Source organism: Otolemur garnettii, unplaced genomic scaffold (genome assembly GCF_000181295.1).
Source record: "Otolemur garnettii isolate 467f Iridium unplaced genomic scaffold, OtoGar3 scaffold00122, whole genome shotgun sequence".
Lineage (NCBI taxonomy): Eukaryota > Metazoa > Chordata > Mammalia > Primates > Galagidae > Otolemur > Otolemur garnettii.
Window position 1 is genome coordinate 2,072,133 of NW_003852517.1, and position 26,520 is coordinate 2,098,652.

At 38.7% G+C, this 26,520-nt stretch overlaps 1 protein-coding gene across 2 annotated transcripts in view; it reads right to left on the minus strand.

The window, feature by feature from the left end:
• BTLA (B and T lymphocyte associated) overlaps positions 1–26,520 on the minus strand; it is a 28,615-nt gene that overhangs the window by 1,461 nt on the left and 634 nt on the right. The window contains exons 2-4 of one of the 2 annotated variants that reach the window (XM_003797693.1): positions 9,831–10,151; positions 4,972–5,112; positions 3,743–3,789 (exon numbers count right to left, since the gene is read on the minus strand). In XM_003797693.1, coding sequence (XP_003797741.1) covers positions 3,743–3,789; positions 4,972–5,112; positions 9,831–10,151 — 509 coding nt within the window. The remainder of the gene's footprint in view (positions 1–3,742; positions 3,790–4,971; positions 5,113–9,830; positions 10,152–26,520) is intronic. The other variant, XM_003797694.1, reaches the window with a different exon arrangement.

The window sequence follows — 26,520 nt, forward strand, 5'->3', positions numbered from 1 at the left end:
CCATAGTCTTTGATAGTCTCCATACCTGACCTGGCCCTTTGTCATCCTCAGTGGGATGCCTGCAGTAGGATGTGTATGACATCCCCTTGGCAGAGTTCTACTATGCAAGCATATCTGACTTTATCCTGAGAAATGGTAATAACTGATTCACATGCTCCCTCTGATAAGGTGGCTGCTGAGAAATAACACTGAGCCTAGTTGATTAAAAGAGGCAAGAATTGCTTGGCTAAGATGGAAAGTGCCCCGACCTCACTGAAGGAGAATGGTGAAAGTCAGGAGCTGGGCCTGGGTGAAGGGCTCAACCACAAACTGGACTTTACCTAACAAATGCAAACAATGTCACCTAATTGTATGTAACCATATTTTAATCTGATTTTTTTAAAATTGAGATAGAGTCTCACTTTGTTGCCCTCAGTAGAGTACCATGGCATCATAGCTCATAGCAACGTCAAATCCTTGGGCTCAAGCGATTTTCTTGCCTCAGCTTCCCTAGTAGCTGGGACTACAGGCACCTGCCACAACACTCAGCTTTGTTGTTGTTGTTGTTTGTTTAGCAGGCCTGGGCCAGGTTCAAACCCACCAGCCCTCGAGCATGTGACCAGTGCCCTAACCACTGAGCTACAAGCACCCCTAATCTGAATATTTTTTAAAAAAAAATCAGGAGGTGAGGGACTGAAGAAGATTGTCAGATGACTTGGAAAATAACCATAAGTCCTCAACATATCAGCAAGGTACCTGCTACACTTTTTAACCTATTTAGGTCTGTCAATTCAGTTACCGGGCTATCTTCCCAAAGATGGCTCATTTCCATGACAAATTTTGTTAGGATAAATGAGGTAAAAGAACACATGATGCCATGCAGCTGGACCTCTTCTGTGGCACCCCATCAAAGCAGCTAGGTGCCATAGGGCTGGGGGACCAGCATGTGGTGGGTAGTGACAATAAAGACAGAAGCAGCCATCTCCCCTTACATTCCCATGACACCATATAAAGCACTTTAAATATATATGAGAGAAAGATAATTCACAAACTGTAAAACGTTCACTTGTAAGTATACAATTCAGTGGTTTTTAGTATACAAATACTTTTATGGTCTTAAAGGACCGTGTCGGATTAGGATCAGAACTTTGGCTTTTACGTGTTACTGTTGTATTTTTACCACTCCTTTCTCTACTTTGATTTCTCTGCTGGCACCCATATAAGTTTCTACTTCAGAAATTTTTAGCCCCAGGGGCCTTTTTGCTCTCTTAGCACCAGATACCTCCGCCTGAACTGTTTCCTTCTACTGCTACTCAGCTCTCCCACACAGCCGAGACCAGGGGGTTCCAAGACCTGAAAAACCCACCAGCTTCCAGGTTCTCATCAATTATCTGGGGGACAAGAGCTCCATCAGGCATCTTTGCCACCCCAAGCAGACATGGCCACTTTGAAGCCATCTCCTGCCTGTGTTATGCCCACATTAGTGTAATCCCATCAAGTCTTAAAATGTCAACCTGCCAGGAGAGCAGGTTTTGGGCAAGGATGGTCCTGCTGACATGGGAGTCACTACAGGAAGAGGAGCTCCAGGGAGTTGAGACAATGATGACATTGCTCTTTTTGGATTTGATGAGGAGGAGAAAAGCAAAGCTGCTAAGATGCTAAGTGGAGAACACCTTGCACAGTGTGAACCAAAGAACCCCCCCAGTCTCCTCACTTGTTGCCACGTCTTCCATCCTGCTGGATGTAAAACCTTGAGAGGATGAGACAGATGTGGCAACATTAGAGGAGTGTTCCAGAAGCATTCAAGCTTGGTCTGAAGCGCCTCTACACCAGTTGTGGTGGGATGTGGAATTTTAAAATGTCAAATATAGTGTGTAGCTGAAGACGATGAAATTGGCATAATGCGCTGGAGTTGCAAATCGCTGCTTTTGAGGACTATGTGCCCACGGATGTGGCTGCTTTCAATGAGATCTAAAATCCATCCTTGATCATTGTACTTAAATAAAAGTCTGAAAGATTAAAAGAAGAAGGAAAAAAGGAATAGAAGAAAGAAAGAAACATTTAGCCCCAGGGATCTAATATGGCATCTCTTTGATATTTTATGAAAGGCTCGACAAATCAGACCAAAACAAAAAATTCAGATTCCTGTGAATAATAAGAACACCTTAAAACAAACTTCCCAAATAATCACAGACACAGAAAAACCCCATGTGAGTTAAAGTTAAATCATAATTTATCTAGTTTTTGGAAAGAAAAATGACCATGGTTTAATCAACCTGCATTTTACTTGCACAGTCAGTTATTTTAGATTTTTGTTTTAAATTTTGTTTTTTAGCTCTCAAGCCTTGTTATAGGTGAATATAGTTTTTTGTTATACCTTATAGAAAGAGAAGAAACAATATTTAAGAAAATTTTCTTATTTGAGGAAACAAAGCCTTAGGTCCTCAACACAGGACCTACTGATGCTCACCAAAAACTTAGCAGAAGTTTATCAAGATGAGTCTATTTGGTTTGGTTTGAAATTAGGCAGGCAGGTGGGAAATACTGAATGCCAATTAATATTATATGTTGAATTGTTGGCTATATCTACCTCTGGCATTTCTGGAACATTTAAGAGGGTTACCACCTCTTCATCACTTCTCTTTCTTACTGAAATATAAACACACACATACACACTCTTCAAGTTCTTTTGCAGAACTTCATTTATGGTTGTTTTTAATTAAAGCGATTCAGAAATTATTTTTATAAATATATGAGGTTGGACAATTAAGGTCATGAACTCATCCTAGAAGAAGGATGCTACATTGCTGAATATCACTACAGTCACCTTCAAGGTACTCCCCTTGGGAAGCCGTGCACCAAGCACGATGCCTAGTCCACCCTTCAGAGCAATTTTGGACCTCTGTTTCTTAGTCATCAGAGCTGTTATTGTATGAAAGTCTGACAATTAAGTTCTCTAACTCATCCTAGGAAAAGAGCTACATACCTCATTACTGAATATCACTATGGTCGCCAGATCCATAGACTAGTGACTATAGTGAAATTCAGCAATGAGTATATAGCACTATTTCTAGGATGAGTTCATGAACTTAATTGTCCAACCTGATATAGCCTCATCTTGCATTTTTATTTATTTCCAACATCTATACAACACTGATTTCAGAAGAAAAAGGAAGGCCCAACTTTATATACCTACCTGTATAGGAAAAACTGACTCCAAAATTCCCTTTCCTGCATCTGGTGGTCTCTTCCTTGATGATCCCACATATGTTCCCAAGGACTTTTGCATAGTAACTTAGCCTGAGATCATTCCTCTTATTCTTTTGGTGTGACTTATGAAGACACCTTGTCATTTTATAAGGTTGTTTATGGATTTGATCCTTCATCAACTCCCTACTCTTTTCCAGGAAGACTTGAAGGTGTGTTTGTGAGAATAAATGCATATCCTGAGTCCACATAACAGGCAAGAGCTGAGCCCAAGTTATATGATTCAGTCTTGACTTTTCTGTTTTGGGTCTAGACTGCTTCCTGTGCCTTTCCAAAGAATTATTTATTATGAGACCTGTTAATGCTGACAAGTCTTTGAAGCAGAGAAATGAGAATGTAAAATAAACACATTTTTAAAGAGAAGTCTGATATGTAGTACTTAGAATAGTGCCTGGCATGTGGCAAGTGTCATATAAACTCATTGATTAAATTAAATAGACAAATAACTGTGGTATAACACAAATAGTATTTGTTCCAACAAGTACATCAAACATACCAGGTTAATTTCCCCTCTGGCTGTGTCGGAGAGCTTCTTTTGTTTCCCTAGAAGATCAAAAGAAAAATAATAAGCAAAAGCAAACCACCTTCCCACCAGTGCCCTCCCTGTAGCAAGCCAGTGAGGGTGTTATTAGTTCGGGCCTGTTCATTTGCTGCGGCTGCAGTGCCATGTTAGTGAGCTGCTCATTTCCCTCACTGGCTCATCAGTCTTCTCCTCATAGCCCTATGGCATAGCTAAGAGGAAGAGACAGAATCCAGGACATCACTTGGAAAAGGCTGGAAGTCCTTGCCCCTAGGATGTTCCATACACAATTCTAGAAACACCCTGCCACCTACCTTCCCAGAATCTCTACTATCTAATTCACTTTGGACGTGGAAAATCAAAACATATATTCCAGACTCATTTTTTCTGAACTTCTGAGAGATGTTCTGCTAGCCTGAAGAAAGATGAAGAAATCCATGGAAGAGCCATAAAAAGAACTGGGGGGCTGCAGATACAGAGTTTAGGTTATATCGAATTTTTCCCAGTTCTGAGAAGGTTCTGGGCTTGCTCCAAAATGTCGGAAGCGCTTTGTCCAGACAATGCTCTCTCCTGTGGCATATAAAAGAAGGGTGGCTCTGCCTAGCTCAGTTTCTACAGCTACACTGTGGTTGGTATTGTGGGAAAAGGGATGAGAAAGTGTAGAGGAAAGGAAAAAGACAGAAACTGAAGTGGCTCAGATCAGAGCTACCTGCGTTTCTCTCTCTTAGGTAAACATTTTTTGTTCGTGACACTGAGGGAATTCTTAATAAAAGTTCAAAGTAATTCTTTTCAAAACATTATACCTCTCCCATCCCAGCCAAACCCACATATTTCAAATGCATCATTGTTGCATGAGGATTGAGTTCAAGCGTGTGTTTGTAAAAGCAACAGAAAGTAAGGACTCTCATAGTACAAAGTCCCTGTAGGCACACTGGATCTCCATTAATATGAGGGCGTGTGCGTCTAGTTTGCTGTGGAATGGCCCTGGGCTGGAGCACTGCATCCTGGTGAGCTTGCCTCCCCATGACTGGGAGGAGCCCAGTTTAACCCATTTGGCTTTTCAGTGGAAGTATGAGTTGTCCCCCAGGAAATCATTATCCATAGTTTATCCCAGGATTGGGAAAGAAAACAACAGGAATAAACTACACATTGATTAATCCCACCAAATGGGTGGTATGTAAAAGCAGAGAGAAAATGTGACCCACCTTGGTGCCTTCTCAGGCAGAAGAGCAGGCAGGAACAGGTAATGAGTAGAAGTAATCCCCCCAAAGCAAGCAAACTATAAAAGAGCCAAGGTCTGTTTGCCATCTCTTCCTCGGAGGGTCTTGCTGAGGCACTGGATGGATCTGGAATATTAGTCAATGCTAAATATAATTAGGAAATCTGAGATACATGATATTAGGATCAATCAGCAGGACCGTTCTGCATCGTTGGAACTTGAATGAAGGTGATTTCAGGCTGATGCCTCCATTTCCCCTTCGAGGCATTCCTTGAGAATCCCAGGCCTCAGTTCCCTCAGCCACCTCTTGCTTTAATGCTGACATGTGGCTCTGTAATAATTCACTTTTTGAAAAAATCCTTTAATCCACTAGGATTAATCTTCCATAGAATTATCTCCATAATACTTCTCTGTAACACTCCACCAAGCCCTTCTATTTGTAGTATCTATTTTAACTTCTATATTTGTCACCTAAGTAGGAAAGCTATTGACTTTATCCAGTATCATGACTTGAGAACAGTGTTATTGTTCCAAGAATTTTGTCTAAATTCAGCCAGTTAGTAGCAGTTGGAATGTGAGTCAACATGTTTCTGACACTAAATTCAAGTATGTCCAAATATCAAATCCTTCTGGTATTCTCAGATATGTTCTGCCTAGCATTTAGCTAATACTTATAATAATTAATTAATCTTAACCTGCATTAAGGCCCTGTTTCTCTGCAGTTGGCAGCAACTTATTAGTAGGTTCTGATACAATTTAATAGATTACAAATTGTATTTTAAAAAAAAAAACAAAAAAATAGAAAATATTAGAATGCATCCAACAGTTTTGTCCTCCAGAAAACATGTGGCGATGTCTGGAGACAGTTTGGGTTGTCACAAGATGAGGGAAGGAAGGATAGCATTTAGTGAAGAGAGCCCAGAAATTCTGCTTAAACATCCTACATTATGCAGGATACCACCCCTCTCGCTGCAGTGAAGAATTATGCACCCCAAAATGTCAGTGGAGAAATCCTGTTCTGAGGAAAGGATTATAATGTGTTATAATGTCTGTGCTTTGTTTCCCTAGATACTTGGTTTGGGGGTAAAAATGATCAGGGGCAGTAGAAGCAGGCTACAAAGTGATTTGGTAATTCTGAGCAGTAACACAGCTGTATTGTTCATGGTGCAGCTGCTATTTAGGGTGGAGCTGTCTGGGGAGGACCAAGGTTCCCACAACAGATAACCTAATACAAACAAATCTGATTGACTAAGATGCTTCTAAGCACGCACACAAAAATCTAGTTTTCTTAATTTTATTTGATTAGCTTAATACTTACCTATTAGAGGGAGTTCTGAATTGCTTTGAATTTCTTCTGAAATAGAGAAAAAAGATAAAAAAAATTAAAATTAGTTGAGAGTGTACACTTGGGCATATCCAAAGTAAGAGCTAGTCTCACAGAAGATTCCAGCATTTGCACACCAATAGAATCCAATAGCCCAGCTCAAGGTTTCTGTAATTTGTGAATCATTACCTTGAGGTCCACAAGGTGGACACAAATTTGATGTGAACACAAATTAAATTCCTGGGTTCATTGTGCTGGTCACAGAAAAACTTGGTAAATGTCACATAACTTTCATCTGTTTGGTTTGATGTCCTCTTCCCACTCATTAAGTATAAGGACCCAATACAGCCTACATGACACCTATGACACCTGGAGTAACAAGATGCATGTTCAGCAGGTGCTCCAAGTGAGGGTGGAAGGCTACAAGGAAAAGATGCCTTCAGTGATGTCCTTGGTGCTTATTCTGAAAAAAGCCTGTACCTCTCACTTCCTGCCCTCCCGCTCTACATGCACTTTCCTGCACAGATAAGGACCAACCCACTTTTGTGAAGTTCCTATTCAGAAACTAACCAAGGTAAGGCTAGAGTTTCAGGCCCAAGCGTCTTCTGGTGACTGTTCCCAGCTCTGTCAACTTTTTCCCTGGGGCTTTGCTTTATTTTGCAAAGTACTTTTCTTCATTCTGGGAAAATATTGCTTTCCTAAGAGCACACAAGCCCCCACTCCATCACAGACCTGTCCTTATGTGAACCAATTCTTAACTTTAACATTAACAACAAAGGAGAGTCAGATTAAAAAAAGAAAGAAAAAAAAATTTACAGTATGCCTTCAGAAATATATTTCAAGGGAAGACAACAAAATGTCTCCTAGTATACCTTCCAAAATTTATTTATGAAAAACATGGTCCTTAAACATAGTTCTGAGTGTATTTTTAACATACTTAGTTCATACCTAGTTTATTGAGCACTTCTTAGGCTTACTTAGTTCATGGAACCCTCCCAAGTTCAGAAGAAAAAAGGAATTTTTTTGAGCCTTTCCCTGTTATTTTTGTTTTCACTACTTTACTAAAGGAAAATGCACACACAATTTTAATTAAAGCTAATTCCTAAACCTTACATTTAACTTTTGTGAAGGAAGTAGAGATAACTCAAAGAAATATGATATAATTTGTCCCTCCCAAGACATTATAATCTTTCATGGAACTTAAAAGACATTACCATACATTACTACAGTGAAAAGAAATGTGTGATAAATAAAAGGCAGAGACATCAAATGGCATAAAAATTGATAGAAAAGGGCAGCACCTTTTCTCAAAGGAGCTCAAAGGAGTAGGGTGCCGGCCCCCATATGCCGGAGCTGGTGGGTTCAAACCCAGCCCCGGCCAAAAACTGAAAAAGAAAAAAAAAATTGATAGAAAAGAGAGATCATACCCCCTAAGGTGATGGTGGCAGACTTCCTTGAGAATTTGGGAAATGAGTTGAGCTTGAAAGAAGGGTTAGAATTTTGATAGTTGGAAACAGATGAATGGATGGCCTACAAGTGACAAGAGTGGCATAGAAAAGGTCATAGTGAAACCATGGCAATGGCAAATAGGGCTGTTAGGCTGGAGTTGAAAGGCTGTATATGGAATCCAGAAAGGTAGGTGGAGGTGAACTATGGAAGACCTTAAATGCTGGTTAACAAACACAACCCTGACATTGTGAGCACAGGGAATGCTCTGTGGGGGAGTGGGCTTATGAAAAAAAAAAAAAACGTGTTAGGCAAATTAAGTCTATTAGGAAGATACTTGACTGGAAAGGACCAAAATAGGGAAACACTAAAGATGAAGGGTTCAAGCATATAATTAATTAATTGCATTACTTAGAAGGAACATAATGAAGGTCTGCAATGCTCACAGAAGCTATAGAAAGGAACACATAACAAAACGAAAGGCTGTTGAGAGGCAAGACCAGTGTAGATCAGGAGCATTAATTAACAAAGTGGTAAGAGCCTGGTGTGGTAGCTCACACCAGGGTGGATCACCTGAGCTCAGGAGTTTGTGACCAACCTGAGCAAGAGCAAGAGTCCATCTCTACCAAAAATAGAAAAAACCAATCAGGCATGATGGTGAGCACCTATAGATCCAGCTACTCAGGAGGATGAGGTAAGAGAATCACTTGAGCCCAGGAGTTTGAGGTTGCTGTGAGCTAAGACGCCAGGGCACTCTACCCAGGGCAGCAAATGAGACTCTGTCTCAAAAATACTAATACAGATAAAAATAAATAATAAAACATTTTAAAAGAATTTCAATGGATTCCTTCATTGGGGTACTTTGAGGAAGATCAAATAGAGACTGTAAAGTAAGGGTATAAAGCAATAAATTAATTTTTTTTTTTTGAGACAGAGTCTTACTCAGTCACCCTTGGTATAAGACTGTTGTGGCATCATAGCTCACAGCAACCTCAAACTCTTGGGCTCAAGTGATTTCTCTTGCCTCAGCCTCCCAAGTAGCTGGGACTACAGGTGCTTTCCATAATGCATTGCTATTTTTTTAGAGACAAAGTCTTTCTCTGGCTCAGGCTGGTCTTGAACCTTCAAGCTCAGGCAATCCACCCACCTCAGCCTCACAAGTGCTGGGATTACATGCATTAGCCACAGCACCCAGCCTCAATAAATTGATTTTTAAAAGAACAGCCACAAAATGTATACATTGAAATGCATGGCACCCATAACAGAAGTAAGCTTATGTGGCTACATCTACAGTTTAGTGATGCTACTTAGTACAGCACCAAACCTCTGTCTTATTCCTATTCTCATGGGAAAGCTTTCAGTCTTTCACCATTGAGTATAATATTGGCTGTGGAATTCCCACAAATCAAATATTTTTTACTCTCCTCTACTCTTCTTTCTATGTGTATTTCTTTCTATGTTTTATTCAGCTTGGATTTTCCCTAGCTTGACTTCTACCTGTCTTTTTTCAGCTGTTAAAGCCTATGAAAGCCCTCTGGAAGGGGACAGGGAGATAGTTGAAGCTATGACTATTCCTAGAAAGTCATTAGGGAATCAAGTTATTTGTGTGCTTTAAGCAAATTATAATCTATTAATGAGTCTATAATTGTCTAAGCACCACAAACACAACTTCAAGGAATTATAATTAATAAGAGGCAAGGACAAATACATAAAAGAAAAACAGATCAAAGAATATAGAACTATCTACAACTATAGGTATTCACTTAATTGTAATTTTTCAATATTTTAGTAATCTACTTTTGGATTTACCAAATAAATTTTATAACACCTAAAGACATGAACAATACGTTCTGTTATATTTTTCTCTTCTCTTCTCTGCCTCATACCCCCCCCCAAAAACACACACACCTGCACAACAAGTGTACACATCTCCACATAATAATCTCTAAAGTGTGTCCAACTTCTGATATGCCAAAGGAGTTCAGCCTCTAGCACAATCACTTGAGAATCTGGATCATCCTCTTTTGGAAGCATGATGAGAAAAACATTAGATGCACTAGGCATTGAGAACTCACCTATCACATTAATGGCTGTTGAGTGGCTTGTAATGAGTTTAGATGAAAGATTCACAAAGCAGCGATATGACCCATTGTCACTAGGAAGCACTGGTTCAAAATGTAGAATAAAAACTGAAATATTCTTCTTTTCTTCCCAACTTGTGTGCTGAAATCTGTCTCCAAAATCTGAACAGTTTGTCCCTTTGAGCTTGCACCAAGTCACATTAGGCCTGTCATTACAGTATTTCACAGGGCATTCAAGTTGAAAGGACTTTCCCACTGAGACAAAGTGTAAGGATTGTCTCTTAATGTAAAGTTGTACTTCACATGATTCTTCCCCTAAAAAATGGAAACAAAACTAAAATCAAATATGTTCCTCTGGAATGACCATATATATATGTGACTTCAACAATTTCTGCCAACCATTTCTCAAGCATTATTCTATAATTTCCTAGGGAATAGTTTCTATTAATTAATCTTCCTTAACAGAGTTTATGATACATAATAAATATTTGCTTAAAAAATAATCATTTAATCCTTTGTCTTAGTTCATGTTCTCAGACTACCTGAGACTGTAATCTATAAGTGGTAGGAGTACATTTGGCTTATGGTTCTGGAGGCTGAGAAATGCAAGAGCATGGTACTTGTGCCTGGCAAAGGCTTTTGTGCTGCATTATTCCGTGGCTGAAAGCAGAAGGTGAAAGAGCATAAGTAAGAGAGAGCATAGGAACAAAACTTCTTTCTTTTACTAGGAGCCCAGTCCTGTGGTAGCTAACCCACTTTCATCATAAGGGTATTAATACTTTCATGATCTGAATTACCTCTAAAGGTCCCCCCTTAATCACAATGACAATTAAATTTCAACATGAATTTTGGAGGGGACATTCAAACATAGCATTCTACCTTACCCAAAACTCATGTTCTTTTCACATACAAAATACAGTACATTAGTTCTATCCCATTAGCACCTAAAGTTTTAACTCATTCCAGCATCAACTCCAAAGTCCAGAGTTTCATCTAAATCAGATACAGGTGAGACTCAAGGCATGATTTATCCTGAGGCAAATTCCCCCCAACTGTGAGCCTGTGAAATCTAAATAAATATTCTACTTTTAAAGTACAATGGCAGGACAAACATAAGATAGACATTTCTATTCCAAAAGGGAGAAATAGGCAAAAAGAAACGAGTAACGGGCCCAAACTAAGTCCAAAATCCAATAGAGAAAACAACATTAAGTTTGAGGCTGGAGAATAATCTACTTTGACTCCATTTACCACATCTGGGGCACACTGCAATAAGGGTTAGGCACCCATGGCTTCGGGAGGCCCAACCCTTACAGTTTTGCTGGTCTCAGTCCATGCTTCAGCTCTCATGAGTTAGAGACTCAATGGTGCAGCTTTCCCAGGCTAATTCTGCAGGTTGATAGCTCTACAGTTCCGGGGGTGGGGGAGGATGGCAGTCCCACTCCCATGGCTCCACTAAGCTTTGTTCTGGTAGGGACTCTCTGTGGTGGCCCCAATATCACATTTCCGCTCAGCATTGCCTTACCAGGAGCTCTCTGTGATGCTCTGCCCCTGCAACAAGGCTCTTCCTAGGCCCTCAAGCTGTTAGCAACATCCTTTGAAATCTACGTGGAGGTAGCTATTCCCCTATTGCCCTTGCATTTTGCAAGCCTGCAGTGTCAAGGAGTGGGTGTTGCCAAGGCTTACAAAGTATACCTTCCTGTGCGGTGGGTTGAGCTGTACCTGGGCTTGCTTGAGCTATGACTGGGGGTGGTCAAGGAGCACTGTGACAGAATGCAGCATAAACACAGCTTTTGGCAGCCAGCCTGTGCAGGGCACTTCAATTTCCCCTCAAACTTTTCTGCTGTCCTATAGCTCTGAACCTGTGATGGGAGGGGCAACCTCAGACATATTTAAAATGCCTCAGGGATCTTTTTCCCCCATTGTCTTAATGAATAATACTGTACTCTCTTCTATCTATAGTAACCACTTGCTTCAAACATGCCTTTTCATTTTACTATAGCTGGGCTCTGATTTTTCCAAATCTTTCCATTCTGCTTCCCTTTTAATTATCAATTCCAGGTTTAAGTCATTTTTCTCTCTTGCATCTCATGGTATGCAGTTAAATTTAGCCACACAATAGCCTGAAGGCTTTCCTTCTTAGATGTTTCTTCCACTAGACATCCTAGTGTTCATTGCTCTTAAGTCCCAAGAGTCCCCACTCATAAAGTCCCAAGACGTGGATATAATTCTGCCAAGTTCTGTGCAACTGTATAACAAGGCTGGCCTTTGCTCCAGTTTCCAGTACCTTGTTTCTCATTTCCAAGACCTCATCAAAATGACATTTGCTGTCCATATTTCTGCCAACATTCTGCTCACAACCACTTCAGTAGTACATAAGAAGATTCGGACTTTCCCTACAGCTCTCCTTTTATGAGCCCTTACCAAATCACCCTTACACTCCACTCATGGCAATCTAGGCTCTTTCCAGCCTGCTACAAATTCTTCTAGCTTCTGTCCATTTCTTAGGTCTAAAGCCACTCCTACATTTTTAGGTATTTGTTGTAACAACAGCCCTAATTCTCAGTATTCATTTTCTGTCTAGTCTATTTTCTGCTGCTATAACAAAATGCCTCAGACTGAGTAATTTGCAAACAAACAGTAGACAGTTATTTGGCTCACAGATCCGTATGCTGGGAAATCCAAGAACACAGTGTCAGCCTCTGATAAGGGCTTTCAGGGTATATTATTCCTTGACAGAAAGTGGAAGTGAGTGCATGAGGTAGAGAGAAAGTGGGAGCCAAACTTCATTATTTCATCAAAAGCCTGCTCCCACAATAAGGGCATTAATTAATAAGGGGAGAACCCTCATGACTTAATCACCTCTACAGGTCCTATCTCTTAATAGCATCACAATGGCAACTAAATTTCAACATAACTTTTGGAGAGGCCGATCAAATCATAGCATCCTCACAACAAAAATGAGGTGTCAGTATGATCCCTGTTTAACTGGGAAGGAAACTGAGATTGTAAACAACTTGCCACAGTAATATGCTAATAATCAGGAGAATTATGATTTAAACTCATCCATTACTCTATAATTTATTAACTATTATTCTGTATTGCTTCCTGAACAGTAATTGGTAATCACCTTTTCTGTAACCAGTTCTGATATAGGCAATTAAATGAAAGACAGACATTTTGGTAGGCAACCATTTCCCTATAATACTTAGCATTGGGAATTTTCTTTACTTCTTTTCAATGGATTTTAGAAATTTTTGTGTAAGATAAGCAACTCAAGATGATCACCTTAATTTAAGAAAGTATGAATATGAGATAACCTGAATTATTTGTTTTCTCTAAGTGAAATTGTCTCTAACAATTATTTGTTTCATCTACTTCTTTTGGAAGTTCTGTCTACTTGCCCAATATACTGGAAATTTGCCTCCTTTTGTTTGGGGGAAAAGAGTTTTTCCCTGGAAATATGTCTTCCTATTATTTTCTTTGAACCCCCAGGTAATAATTGTCAAGTGTCCATAAAATCTGTAGCACAGAAAACTTTCTAAACATTTCTTATGTCATTGGATAATTTATGTTATTGTTAACTTATCATTAAAGTATTTGCCTTGTAACCTCAGCATCTGACCTTTAACTGAGAACCAAGATACACAAAACAGAAATCTTCTCTAGGCAGATGAAGGAGATATTGCAAGATCCAAACTTTATCTCAATTTATTCATAATTATTATAATTCCATTATCAATCCCTACTAGTCCAGAGGGCATCATTGCATTCTATAATACAGACTAAAGATGATGTTCATAATAACATTAACAATAAAACTTTTAATTATGTTTAATTTCATCTATTTTTTTTTGAAGGAAAGAACTATACAACCTGTTTTGCAAAGAATTTCATCAGAATGGTTACTTCAAAAAATGTTTTGGCTTCAAAGGGACAAACTTTAATTACTTAGAATACATTATACATTTATGGGGAGCTTTTTATTCTCAGGTAATTGCTGGACTAATATTGTTCCTTTTGAGGCTCATCCATAAAAAGAGCATGAGAAACAGCATGTATTTACTATAACACACACAATTCTTTTTGCATCAGTTACATGACATAACTGATGTGCAACAATGTGTATACTAATTGCACAATATTCTACTATGAATTGGACTCCTTAAGAGCTGGTGAAACAAAAGAAAATAAACAAACATTTCCTTATTTAAGTACTTTGTGATGATTTGTGTTTTTTACTTTTCCAGTAATGTTAAGGCTAAACACATGGTCTTAAGAGTTATTTCTCTTCAATTTCTTTTTTCTTCATCCTTTTAGTTACTTCTTAAACTTTTCTGTTTTCAACTTCTCTTTCTCTCAACAATGAAAAAAATCCATCTACTTCATCAGTTGTTTGATTCATCTTCAAGCATTCTTCTGAATAATTTCATAGTGAGCTTAGCTTAGAATGACATAAGCATAACTGAGATCATAGTCAAAACTGTCTCTAGTAGACAAAGACAGCAAAGGGCTTTGCCTGTGATCATACTATGCATAGCTAATTGATGTTGAACAGCAGGGACAACTTCTGGCCCCAAGTTTCACATATCTGTCTACCTGGAATATTGCTTCACTTTATTTCTAAACTTTTGCCAGCATGAATATTCTCATTTAAGCTATTTCCTAACACCTAGTAAACCTTTCAACATAATTCCTTCTCACATCTCATCAACCTGTGTTCAAAATGATTGAAACTTGATTGAGGATTTTGTTTTCCTTGGGCCTGGTGTTGGAAGTGATCAGGGGTTGCTAGGTCTGCTCGCTCTTATAGGCCCAGTAGGATGGTACTGGGAAGTGGCAGCTGTATCTTTAAAGTTGTGTAAATCCTCCCAAGAATACAAACTAAGCAAGGTATGGCACCCAGCCCAGAACAGAAGTGGATCCATGAATTCTCTGGCAGAACACCCTGGTCACAGACACCCACATGATGCGGACCTGAGGCCTCCTGCCAACAGCCAGCACTGGCTTGTCAGCTATGGGTATAAGTCTCCTTGGAAGTGAAAGTGAGAGCTCTGTCAAGCCCTCATCTGATTGCAGCCTCACAGGAGACCTGAACCAAGACTAGGCAGAAAAAGCAGAACCTCCTTATAACTCTGAGATAATTACAGCATCTTACTCTACCAGAATGTCCATAGAAAGACAAGATATGCAATTTGCCACTTCAGATTGCAACTAAGAGCCACTAAGCCTGCACACCAGGCTAAAAGAATGAACAATATTCCACCATTTTTGTTTATGGAATGTATAAACTAGCATGATTCTCCACTGCACTTGGGTGCCCTGCACTCACCCCAAACATACCATGGTTTCACTCCCTTTATGCATACTCATTTTCACATCCATAAAAACCCCTTAACCCTGCTAATTGGGAAGGTGGATTTGAGATAACCTGTGCCTCCCCCTCCCAGTTGATGTGTCCTCTGAAATAAATCCTTTCTTCCTTGGGGAAAAAAAAAAAAGAAAGAAAGAAAAAGAAACTTGATCGAGTTTCCTGGAATCATATTGAGAAAAAGGACCAGCAGAGAACTTTTAGAACCTCTGAATGTCTATTTACTTATAACTGCCTTAAGACCTCAAACAAGTGCACTTTAAGACTTCCTAATTCAGCTTCTCCTAAAAATTCAGAATTCAAACAAAAGCAAGCTGAAAGGTAAATTATGAGGATGAGGTTTTCAAAAAATTGAAGAGAAAGGGTAAGATAATTTTCCAAAAGGAAGTGCCTAACAATATAACACATGAGTGTGGCTAGACTAATGACAAAAATGCAAGGAGGGCCAGAAGCAAAAAGTCCAAAGTGAAATCTTTGTTTTCAGAAGTCTCTTCCTCTCCCTTTTCATTTTCTTAGATGAGTCCATAATAGTTTATGGAGCCAATAACTCTGTGCCAGAATTGTGAAAACCAATAAGATGGTTGCAGACAAAGATCTTTCACCCACAAGGACCTTACCTCTTAATTGGTAAGGCAAGATTAACTAACAGGGCACTTTTCTAGAATAAATTTACTATCTATCACTACTCTTTTTCTTTAAGTTTATCTGAACTGAAAGCAAGTTCAAGGGACCTGTAAGCTACTTGTTAGAGGGCATAGGAATCAATAAGGTAGATGCCTGCCTTTGTGGAGCTTATTTTCTAATGGGAAATAAAGATGCATGACAAATGGGAAAATGAAACAACACTGCAAAGAGGTGCTAACCACTCTGCACGGTATGCAAGGGATTAACCAGCTACAGCCACTGGGGCAAAGCTTCATAGAAAGGTCATATTTGAGCAGAACCTCAGTGAAGGAGTATCCCTTTGATAACCAGAATAGAGGATGGGGCAGGGGAGGTGTTTTAACAATGAGGAAGTGCAAGGGCAAAGGGTGAGAGTCCCAGAATCTCATGGCGGATTTAGGGAACTAATATACTGGATCATGGTTTTCTGAAATAGTGATATGGAGACCACTGGTTGTTTCAGAATAAGTGGAATAAGCTTTGGGTAGTATCAGTTTAAACTTTGCTTATCCAGTGAGAAAATACAGTACCTAATTTGGGAGGAGATACTTATATAGGGCACGGAAATAAAAATGAGAATATTCCTTTAAACATGGGTGTCTCAAATGCTAACAGATTGTATAAACTTGAGATAAACATCCAGTCTTTCCTGCCCTCAATTTCTTCCAAGTAAGATGAAAGGACTAAACTATAAAAATAGGAAAATTCTTACCTACCACGCCCCCATCACACAAATACACACAACTTTGCCTTCTTCAATCTATGCCTACAATCTCTGTATTACAATAGGTTGCCTTCACAGTTAGTCACAAAGCTGCCAACTAATGCTGGTAGCACATTAAATATCCCTTCAAGCTCCAGCATTCTGTCACTATATGCTTGAGAAAAGTGCACAAAGAGCATTAGAGGTAGAGAAAAGACTTAGCTATTTCTTCTAGCCATATCAATGATTGGCAGTGGGCTTTTACAAACATCCATTATGATTCCTAAATATTCTTTCATCAGGATAAGGGTCATTCATGATCACATTGGCTGACATAGGAATTTTTCTTGAATGGAGAAATGAATAGATGGTGAATGTAGGCTTGCAGGCTGACATTAAAAATTATCAAGAGTACTCCTTCTGTGCACAAACAAGGTATTATGATTCTTATCTCTCAGAGACTACAACTGATGTTTGTAGTGTAAGAATGAGCCACTGAGCCAAATGATACAATTCTAATTTTCTATCTGTCAAGCATTCTAACACTTCTTTTCTGCCTGTTCCGAATTATGCATATCCATCTTATGGCACTTGGGAGACACACAAAGCTGCCCCCAAAGGGTTTGTCTTATCAAACGACAGTCATAGTTGCTTTGGGGTGTGACTTATAAGCCAACTATCAGCTATTTTTGTTCCTGATGTTTTTCTCAAACATTCATATCTGATCATGGGGAATTTTCAAAGTTAAAATCATTAATAATTTCTGTAATTATAGGCAGTAAGAGGATGAAAACCACAACAACCCTCAGGTTCTTATAAAATAAAATGTCCCTTTTAAAGTCTTTATAGAGCAGTGCCTGTGGCTTAGTGGGTAGGGCACAGGCCCCATATACCAAGGGTGGCAGGTTTGAACCTGGCTCCAGCCAAACTGCAACAAAAAATAGCCAGGCATTGTAGTGGGTGTCTATAGTCCCAGCTACTTGGGAGGCTAAGACATGAGAATTGCCTAAGCCCAGGAGTTGGAGGTTGCTGTGAGCTGATGCCACAGCACTCTACCAAGGGCAACAAATTGAGACTCTGTCTCCAAAATAAAAAAGTCATTATAGATTTAGAAAGCTTTTCATTTAAAAAAATTCTTATGAAAACTACTAGTTAGTTATTACTAGGCATATTCCATTGCCAAGTGGTACTTAGTATATTTAGGTCCAGAGCACATAATCTCTAAAAATCTATTTCTCAGGTGCATTGGTTCCCACCTGTAATCCTAGCACTCTGGAAAGACAAGGTGGGTGGATTGCTTGAGCTCAGGAGTTAGAGACTAGCCTGAGCCAGAGCAAGACCCCGTCTCAATAAATAGCTAGGAGTTGGGATGGGCACCTATAGTCCCAGATACTTGGGAGGCTGAGGCAAGAGAATCACTTGAGCCCAGGAGTTTGAGTTTGCTATGAGCTATGATGCCACAGCACTTGACCAAGGTAAACAAAAGTGACACTCAAAAAAAAAAAAAAAAACCAAACCAAATCCATTTCTATATAAGGAAAAATATTTTCAGAAATAATCAAGAACTGAAACAATCAAATGCAATAAAATGGCCCCAAAAGAAATATAGACAGTAAATATTTTCTAGTATCCAACTTCATCTATAAAACCATTCAAGTTAAAAAATATTTGAAAAATACTATAAGAACACAAAAGGTAATAGCTATTTATTAATAATTTTTATATCTCCCTAACAATTGTGAACTTTGATCTTGTACAGTCTGATGTAGTAGTTGTGAAAATAAACTATGTCCAGTAGCTAAAAGTGAGTTGTATTAAAACTGAAATTCAGGCCAGGCAAGTAGCACTCTGCAAGGCCGAGGCAGGTGGATCACTTGAGCTCAGGAGTTCTAGACAGTCTAAGTAAAAGCAAGACCCCCGTCTCCACTAAAAAAAAAAAAAAGGAAGAAAGAAAAAGAAAAACTAGCACGGGATTATGGTGGGCACCTATAGTCCCAGCTACTCAGGAGGCTGTGGCAAAAAAATTGCTAAAGCCCTAGATTTTGAGGTTGCTGTAACCTACAAAGCCATAGCACTCTACTCAGGGCAACAGAGTGAGACTCTGTCTCAAAACAACAAAATGAACAAAACTGAAATTCTGCAAAGATACAATTTAGGCAACTACTAAATTGTAACACTAATGTAAAGTTTTATTTCCTTGATGCATTCTTTCTTTTTCAAACAACACTTTAAAGAGAATACATTTCAATTATAAAGATATGAATCAATAAAACATTTCATGTATGAGTTAAAGTCACCAAACAAAAAAACATTACACTTGGCAGACCCTGTTTCACTGGTCTAAATTTTAAACACAAAAATTCAAAATGGTTGCATAGAATGACAGAGACAGCTCCTGTTCTGCTTTTTTGTAATATAATACCAATCTCTGGTATTATACTTATTATTACTTATTTAAAACTTGATTGTTGAAAGGCAGGAATATGTAGTGCTTTAGAGACTGAGCACACTAGGCTTGGAGCAGACTCCAGTGATTCTGAATATTATGAACTTACTCTCAAAAGGAATGTAAGTAGCTAAATTCTTAGGCAGATTCTATCACTGGGAAGTCTCTGACTTCCCATATAACAATGCAAGTTATATCAAAGGACAAGTACTACAAACATGCTAATTTGAAGGGCACATACATATTGCTAAAACTCAGTAGTAACCATAGTAATTATTTATAATTTAGACCAATTTTTTTTTTTTTTTTTTTTTTTTTTTGCAGATTTTGGCTGGGGCTGGGTTTGAACCCACCACCTCCAGCATATGGAGCCAGCACCCTACCCCTTTGACTCACAGGTGCTGCCCCAACCAAAAATATTTTTAGGGGAACTTTTTCCATTATGCCTCTACTATTAAGTTTTGTCTTAACTTCTGGAAAACTTTTTCAAGTTTTTCAATAAACTTTGAATTATATATATATATAGATAGAGATAGAGATATATTTAGGGGGATAATATTTTACCACTGCCATTTTTCAGAATTGCTAGCACAATTCTTGTGATAGAGATTTTTTTTTTTTTTTTTTTTTTGAGACAGAGTCTCAAGCTGTTGCCCTGGTTAGAGTGCTTGTGGCATAGTAGCTCACAGCAACCTCAAACCTCCAACTCAGGCTCAAGTGATCTTCTTGCTTCAGTTTTTCTATTTTTAGTAGAAACAATGTCTCGCTTTTGCTCAGGCTGGTCTCTTACCTCCTGAGCTCAAGCAATCCATCCGCCTTAGCCTCCCAGAGTGCTAGGATTACAGGTGTGAGCCTCTACGCTCGGCCTAGCTATTAGATTTTTATTTGCTTATCTCAGACATGATATAACCACTCAGAGCTTTCAGATCCCCAAAAGGGAGGGAGTCCTTCTGGCCAAATTAATCAGGAAAGGCTCCATGGGGGGGAATTTATTCCTACCTCCAGCCTTACCTTTAGGAAAATGTGGTCCTCTTCCCATTATCACAGTATAATAACATCATCTGCCCAGTCACCTTAGTCAGAACCACCAAGGTGGGAGCCACCTTGGTCTCTGTCCTTTTCAATGTCCCATTCAAGTTAACTTCATTGGGCACCTGAAATATCTTCCAAATTTGTTTCCATGACACTGGCTTAATGTGGGTCTCATTCTATTCCATGTGAATTATTATTGTCACAGCCTACTAATTGGTCTCTTACTCTTCAGACTTGGCTTCACTTCCCTGTTATCACCTCAATCCATTCTCAAATCACTGTCACAGTTTGTATTTTTGTTATTTATTTATTTGTTTGAGACAGAGTCCCGCTCTATCACCCTGGGAAAAGTACCATGGCTTTGTAGCTCATAGCAACCTCAAACTCTTGGTCTCAAGGTATCCTCTTGCCTCAGCCTTCCAAGTAGCTGGGACTATAGGTCCCTGCCATGATGCCCAGCTAGTTTTTCTCTTTTTTGTAGAGACAAGGTCTTGCTCTCGCTCAGGCTGATCTAGAACTCCTGAGTTCAAGCAAAACATGTGCCACGCTCTCCTAGCATACTAGGATTACAGGTACGAGACACCTCGCCTGGCCACAGTTTGTATTCTTAAGATGAAAATTTAATTGTAAGATTATTTCAATCTAGAAAACCTGCAGAGATTCCTGAATGACGTGTCCAGACTTCATTAAGTGGCATTTAGCCCCTACTTCCTGAAGCAACCTGCCTCTACCCACACATTCCAACACCCAAAGACAGCTTGACATTCCCCCACCCCTACTCCCTATCAAATGCCCCATTCTCTTGTGTGTGTGATATGCATCATTCTTTTCTAACTATGTATGTGTTTGTCTGTCTGTCTTTTATGTGGTCTGCCACCTTCTTGACGACATGGTACCTATCTCTGCATAGATGGCCATAGAAAAGTGTAAAGATGAGATGGCATGATGTGTCCTGAGACTGAATGGAAAGAGGTGTGTGAAGTAAAGAATCCCTAGTCGACAGTTTTGACTAACTGTTTCTGTGCAATACAGACTGCGGAGCAAAAACAGCTAAGCCTTACGGAGGAGGGTAAAAGGCATTGAAGTGAAGAGCATATGTGACCCAACAGACCCTATAGTGGTTAAGTTGTAACCACTAGAGAAAACCTAGACCTTACAGCCTGTGGGGCAGAAAGGCATGATTTAGGTCCATTCAGGGATGACTTAAGAAATATTTAACAAGTGATGTTTTGTGGCCACTAATGAGGAAGAAATGCCAGCCACAAACAACTGCACTCTCAAAATGAACGTAAGTAGCTAAATTCTTAGGCAGATTCCACCACTAGGAAGTAAGTCTCTGCGTTAACTTGTGTATACAATGCAAGTTATATCAGAAATATCTTCTCTGTGGATATTATTTGATACTGATCTTTAGTATCCATATCTTCCACCTGAGCAAATGCAGTGACATGTATAAATACCATCAGGAGCTGCAGAAGGTAGGGAATTTGTGAATTCTATTGGCTATTTTTTTAAATATGAAACTTTTGTAAAACACCATTAGTTCTTATTTTTAAAGATCATATGTCTTGATTGTAACTATTATTGTGAGGAAACGCTCAACTGAGTTTCACTATTTCTCCTTAAGAACTTATAAATTTATGGAAAATTCAAAATAGTTATCTTCGTTGAAAGTTACATTCATGAATGACATAATAAATGCAGCTTGCCTTCATTTGAACTAGGGCAGTGTTAGAATTGAACATAAAAATGAAACAGTGTGTTTCTGTGCTACTAAAGCAATTACTAGAGGTTTAATATGCCATTAATTTTCTGTGACCCCAACCGGGATGATGACTTCTATCAGAAGATACTATGATAGATAAATAACAAACAAAAGCTTCAGACACATGCTGGGAAGCTGCCGAAGGAGAAGTCTTTACACTCAGGGGGGAAAAAGGCTTCCAGAGGATTTTAATGGTATGTCCCGCCTTACTTTAGAGGGTTGGAATGGTAGAGAGGAGGGGAGAACAGGGAAGGGAAATAATTTCCCTTGCAAATTAGGATTTAGGGATCCCATGAGGCAGCGGGTTGAGCATAGTCAAGCAAATCCACACACAGTAATAGCAGCCATGTAACCACATTTTAAAGATCTTGGGAGAACATCAACCAGAATACCTTGGAAAATCACGTGCACAGCATCAGAAAGCCCAATAGCATGCTTCCCGTTATAAGCTAGCTGACACATACTCACAAAATCACAAATGATGACATGAGATTAACGTGGGGAGTTCCGCATCATACAGAAATCACTAATTGGCTGCTCTATGCAGTGTCTATTAAACTTACTACTTTCATTCTGTGGTAAATAAATCCATTCCATAAATCAGATAATGCCTGGAGACATTTAAATAAAAATGATGCACATACATGTGTTAATATGAGAACTTCTATCGTAAAAGGTGACCGTTGTTAGTTTAAGGAAAATCCTGTGACTTGTGCTCAGTATAATGAAACCTGACTGAGCCTCAGTTTCTGCTGTGAAATGAAAGTACACTCATGTACATCTACCTGACAAACAGCACTTAATTTAATACAAATCATAGAGAAAGAGTGTGTAAAAGTATAAAAGTTTTAAGTTTTTTTCCTTCTCTGTGGATATTATTTGATACTGATCTTTAGATGAGCAGAGCCATTTTCACCCTCTCTAAACACAAAGACACAGATACGCACACACACACGCAAAGTTCCCTTAGCAAAAATGGAACAGGAAAGAACTAATTTCACACTAAGAATGCACAGGGTATAAATCTGTATTTACTTCCCTTATTTAAAAAACAAAGACCCTGAAGCAAGAGAATTGAGAGAACTTTCACAATTATTTTTTATTATTATTTTCTCTTAAACTCCCCTTCTTAGAAAACTGTATCTTCTTATATTTGTACGTGAAACCTTTCTTCAAGTTGCTTTCATATGGTATTAACTTAGCACATTTTGAAGCAAATTCTCCTGGGATTAGAATTTCCCATAGTTAAGGTAATATGACTATTTGGTGGGAAAATTTGAAGATCGATCTCTTCATTCTAATTATACCAATCAATTAAAAACTTTCATCCACATATCCTTTCATCTAGTTGGAGATAATTATTATATTCTTTTATCTAAAATCAGTCATACCAGTACTTACCATTACTTTTTCTAGCAGTTAGAAAAAGCATGTAGAAAATGCTAGAAATTGTACAAAATGTCTGTACCATTTCCTCTTCTTGAGATATTTAAGAACAGGACAAGTAGATATCTTTAGAGGTCATCAGATCAAATAGCAGATGGATAGATAGTTATGTCACAATTGGTAGAATACCTCCAAAATCACTGCCACATATTCATTGGCACATGCCCACAAGCATGCCACATTGTCAATGTGCTGTAGACTCATCCTAGATCCATCCAAGCAAGAGAAAAATAGGCATATGAATGATTTCTTTCTTGAGTTCTCATTATGTGTCAGGCACTTTTAGGTACCATACATGTATGGTTTCTGTTAGTCTTCACAATGGTTTTATCATGTCATTACTATTATGGTCTTTATTTTTTAAGTTGAGGTATAAATGAAGATAAACCACTTGCCCAAGGTGGTGTGAAGAAAAGTCAAGACCAAGACTTTAACCCAAGCTTGGCTAATTCCAATGCACAAGCTCTTATATGGCAGGATTGTTGTGAAAGGGAATGAGAACATACAGGAAAAGTTCTCAGCACTACGTTTGGCTCATCACAACAAGATTAAATGGCAGATATTATTATTATTATATTTTCAGATAGAATGAATTTAGGAAAGCAGTACAGAAGTTGAGTCTCATTGCTCAAAGCCCCAAATCCTGTGAGTGGCAGAGCCAATATGGAAACTCAGAAGGTCTTGGGGAGCTAAGGTCCCCAAGTGGCTCTGTCTGGAAAATTACTCTGAACTGCCATCATAGGAATCATCAGTGATGCCCAGCAATCGTTATTTACATAAGGCAAACAAATATAACAGAGATAGAAAAGCTAGCATATCTCATGCAAAGATGCCCTTCTTTTACATGAGACAAGAGATCCTTCAGAATACACTGACCAGTAAAGCTGACCTGGTCACCATTAGGAAGTAAAAAAATTTTGAATAATTTTTCAAGTTTTTACTCAGGACTTTCTCATGACAAGTCTATCCAGCAACACTGTAGTTTTAACCTGTTGATCACTGACTTTGCCTCCCCAGGCCAGAGGATTCACATGTACCCTACTCCACAGAGTCCTATCCATTCTCTGTGACAAGGATGATTTTCTGGTGGATGGTTAGTTGGCCAATGTGTAATTATCCCTCTTGAGTAGCAAAAGGCTTTGGCCATCTTAATGAGTCCTAAAGGACAATAATTCATGTTGACAATCTAGAGACTAGCTCTCGTCCAGGGAGATTTTGATTGCCTAACAGGTAGGCCTTGCCTTTCAGAGAGGCTTCATTATGCCCCTTGGTCACAGGGTCTTCAGGGAGGAAAGAAAAGCAGCAAAAGCACAGAGCATACACTAAAAGTTGTTCACAGTAGCTTCAGCAAGAGCCTTTGGCATTTTATTAGAAACCAACATGAGTATTTCTAAATACTGCCTTGAGAGGAAGGGTGGTTATTCATGATGCTCAGGGTGTGGGTTATGTGTCATAACTGGAAAGGGAAAGTTCACCTTCGTGTTCTTCCCAGATATTTCCTTCCATCTCCAATACATCCTATTACAAAGATCCATTGGTGTTTTCAAAACCCTTGAAAATACTTAGCAGAGCAACAAGAAGCAGGAATACAAGAGCAGGGCATTTTGTCATATGGACACGTATGGACAGAAATTGCCAATGTCTTCTGATATTAATTCTTCTTTTCCCTCTATTTTTTTTCTCTTTTTGAGAAACACAAAATGCAGGCAAGCATACTTTTGTTATAGAGAAAGGCCTTAAACAGGAAGTTTGAAGAGCACATAACACTTTTTCCAATCTATTATAGATGCAGGCTTGCTCCTATGAAGAAGCACACGGATCTTGCATAACTTTGAAGTAGGGGAAAAAATCTTCAAAGATTATCTTTAAATACTCTGACAATATGCTCCTGTAAAGAATTCAGCAATAAGAAAATCATAGGAAATTCCTAAGATACAAAAATTATAATTAATGTGGTTTTAAGAAATGAAACTCTCAGCCCTATCTGAGAGATCAGATTTTACCAACAATTCCTCAGCTCAACTCATATACATAATTTAATGCAATTAATGCTACAATACATTATATCAACTGCTGTGTAAGATATCTGGCCAGTACTTTGTACAAGTCTTTCCATTTCATTTCTCCAAAAATTCAATGAAGTATATTTTGGGCTAAATATATCATAGAATATGTTTACTCGCTTATTTTATTTCAACAAGAACTCATCCCTTTTAAATAATAATATTAAAACTTACTTTTCATTTAATTGCTTTTTGTGGGGGTTTCTTAATGAAAATAATATTTGCAAAAATACCATTAACAATCATTGAGCTTGTACTATGTACACTTAGTATGGTAAGCACTTTACCCATATTACTGCATTTATAGTCTTCACAATAGACCCATAATTTAGGTACAGTTATTATCGCTATTTTACAAATGAGGAAACTAAATAAGAGGATAAAAAACTTAATCAGGGCCACACAGTAAATGGCAGAGGCAGTCGGTGAACCCAATTCTAACACTCAAGTCCAAGTTTTGCAAGCACTATGTTACAGCACTTTGGAGGAGGAATAGAAGTCACGCACTACGTGCAGCGTGGTGTAACACTGAAAATATTTTGTCTTTATGTCACAGAGTAGTTTACAGATTCTTCAAATTAGGATGAATTATGTTTAATAATATTTGACTCTAGTTGTAACTGTGTGACATAGGCATCTCACAGAAGGTGAAAAGTTCACTCAACCATCTTTGCACCTAGTTCACTTAACACAATCAAGTACTTAAAAACATAAAAATGTTTGGTTGACTAAGCAGATTTTTACTCTGTCCCTTAGCACGCGGCGTCCTGCCATGGTAAAAACAATTTCCCAACCTCACAGTTTTAGAATTGAAGATGGACCTTCCATAGGACCTCAGTAATCATATTTTCTAACATACAACTTCAGCGCACAAACTGATCAGTGTGTGCTTGTAAGGGTTGATAAAACAGAATATATGAAGCTAGAACTAACCGAGAAATCAGAAACTTCTGCTAGCCATTCATAAGCCTTTCTCCTTTATAATATGTGGGTCCCCGTGTAAACACAAAGGAGCAAGTGACTTCCCAATAAAGAAGGAACTGCCTTTGGTGGCCTAAATAAAGTCTTTGCAGAAGTGGTCAAATATCAGCTAGACAGAACTCCACCTGTTTTTGATGTTCAATTGACAGTCAAGTAGGGGCCATTCCCTTTTAACAAAATAGAAGCAGCGACAGAATGCCTTGCTCTTATATTT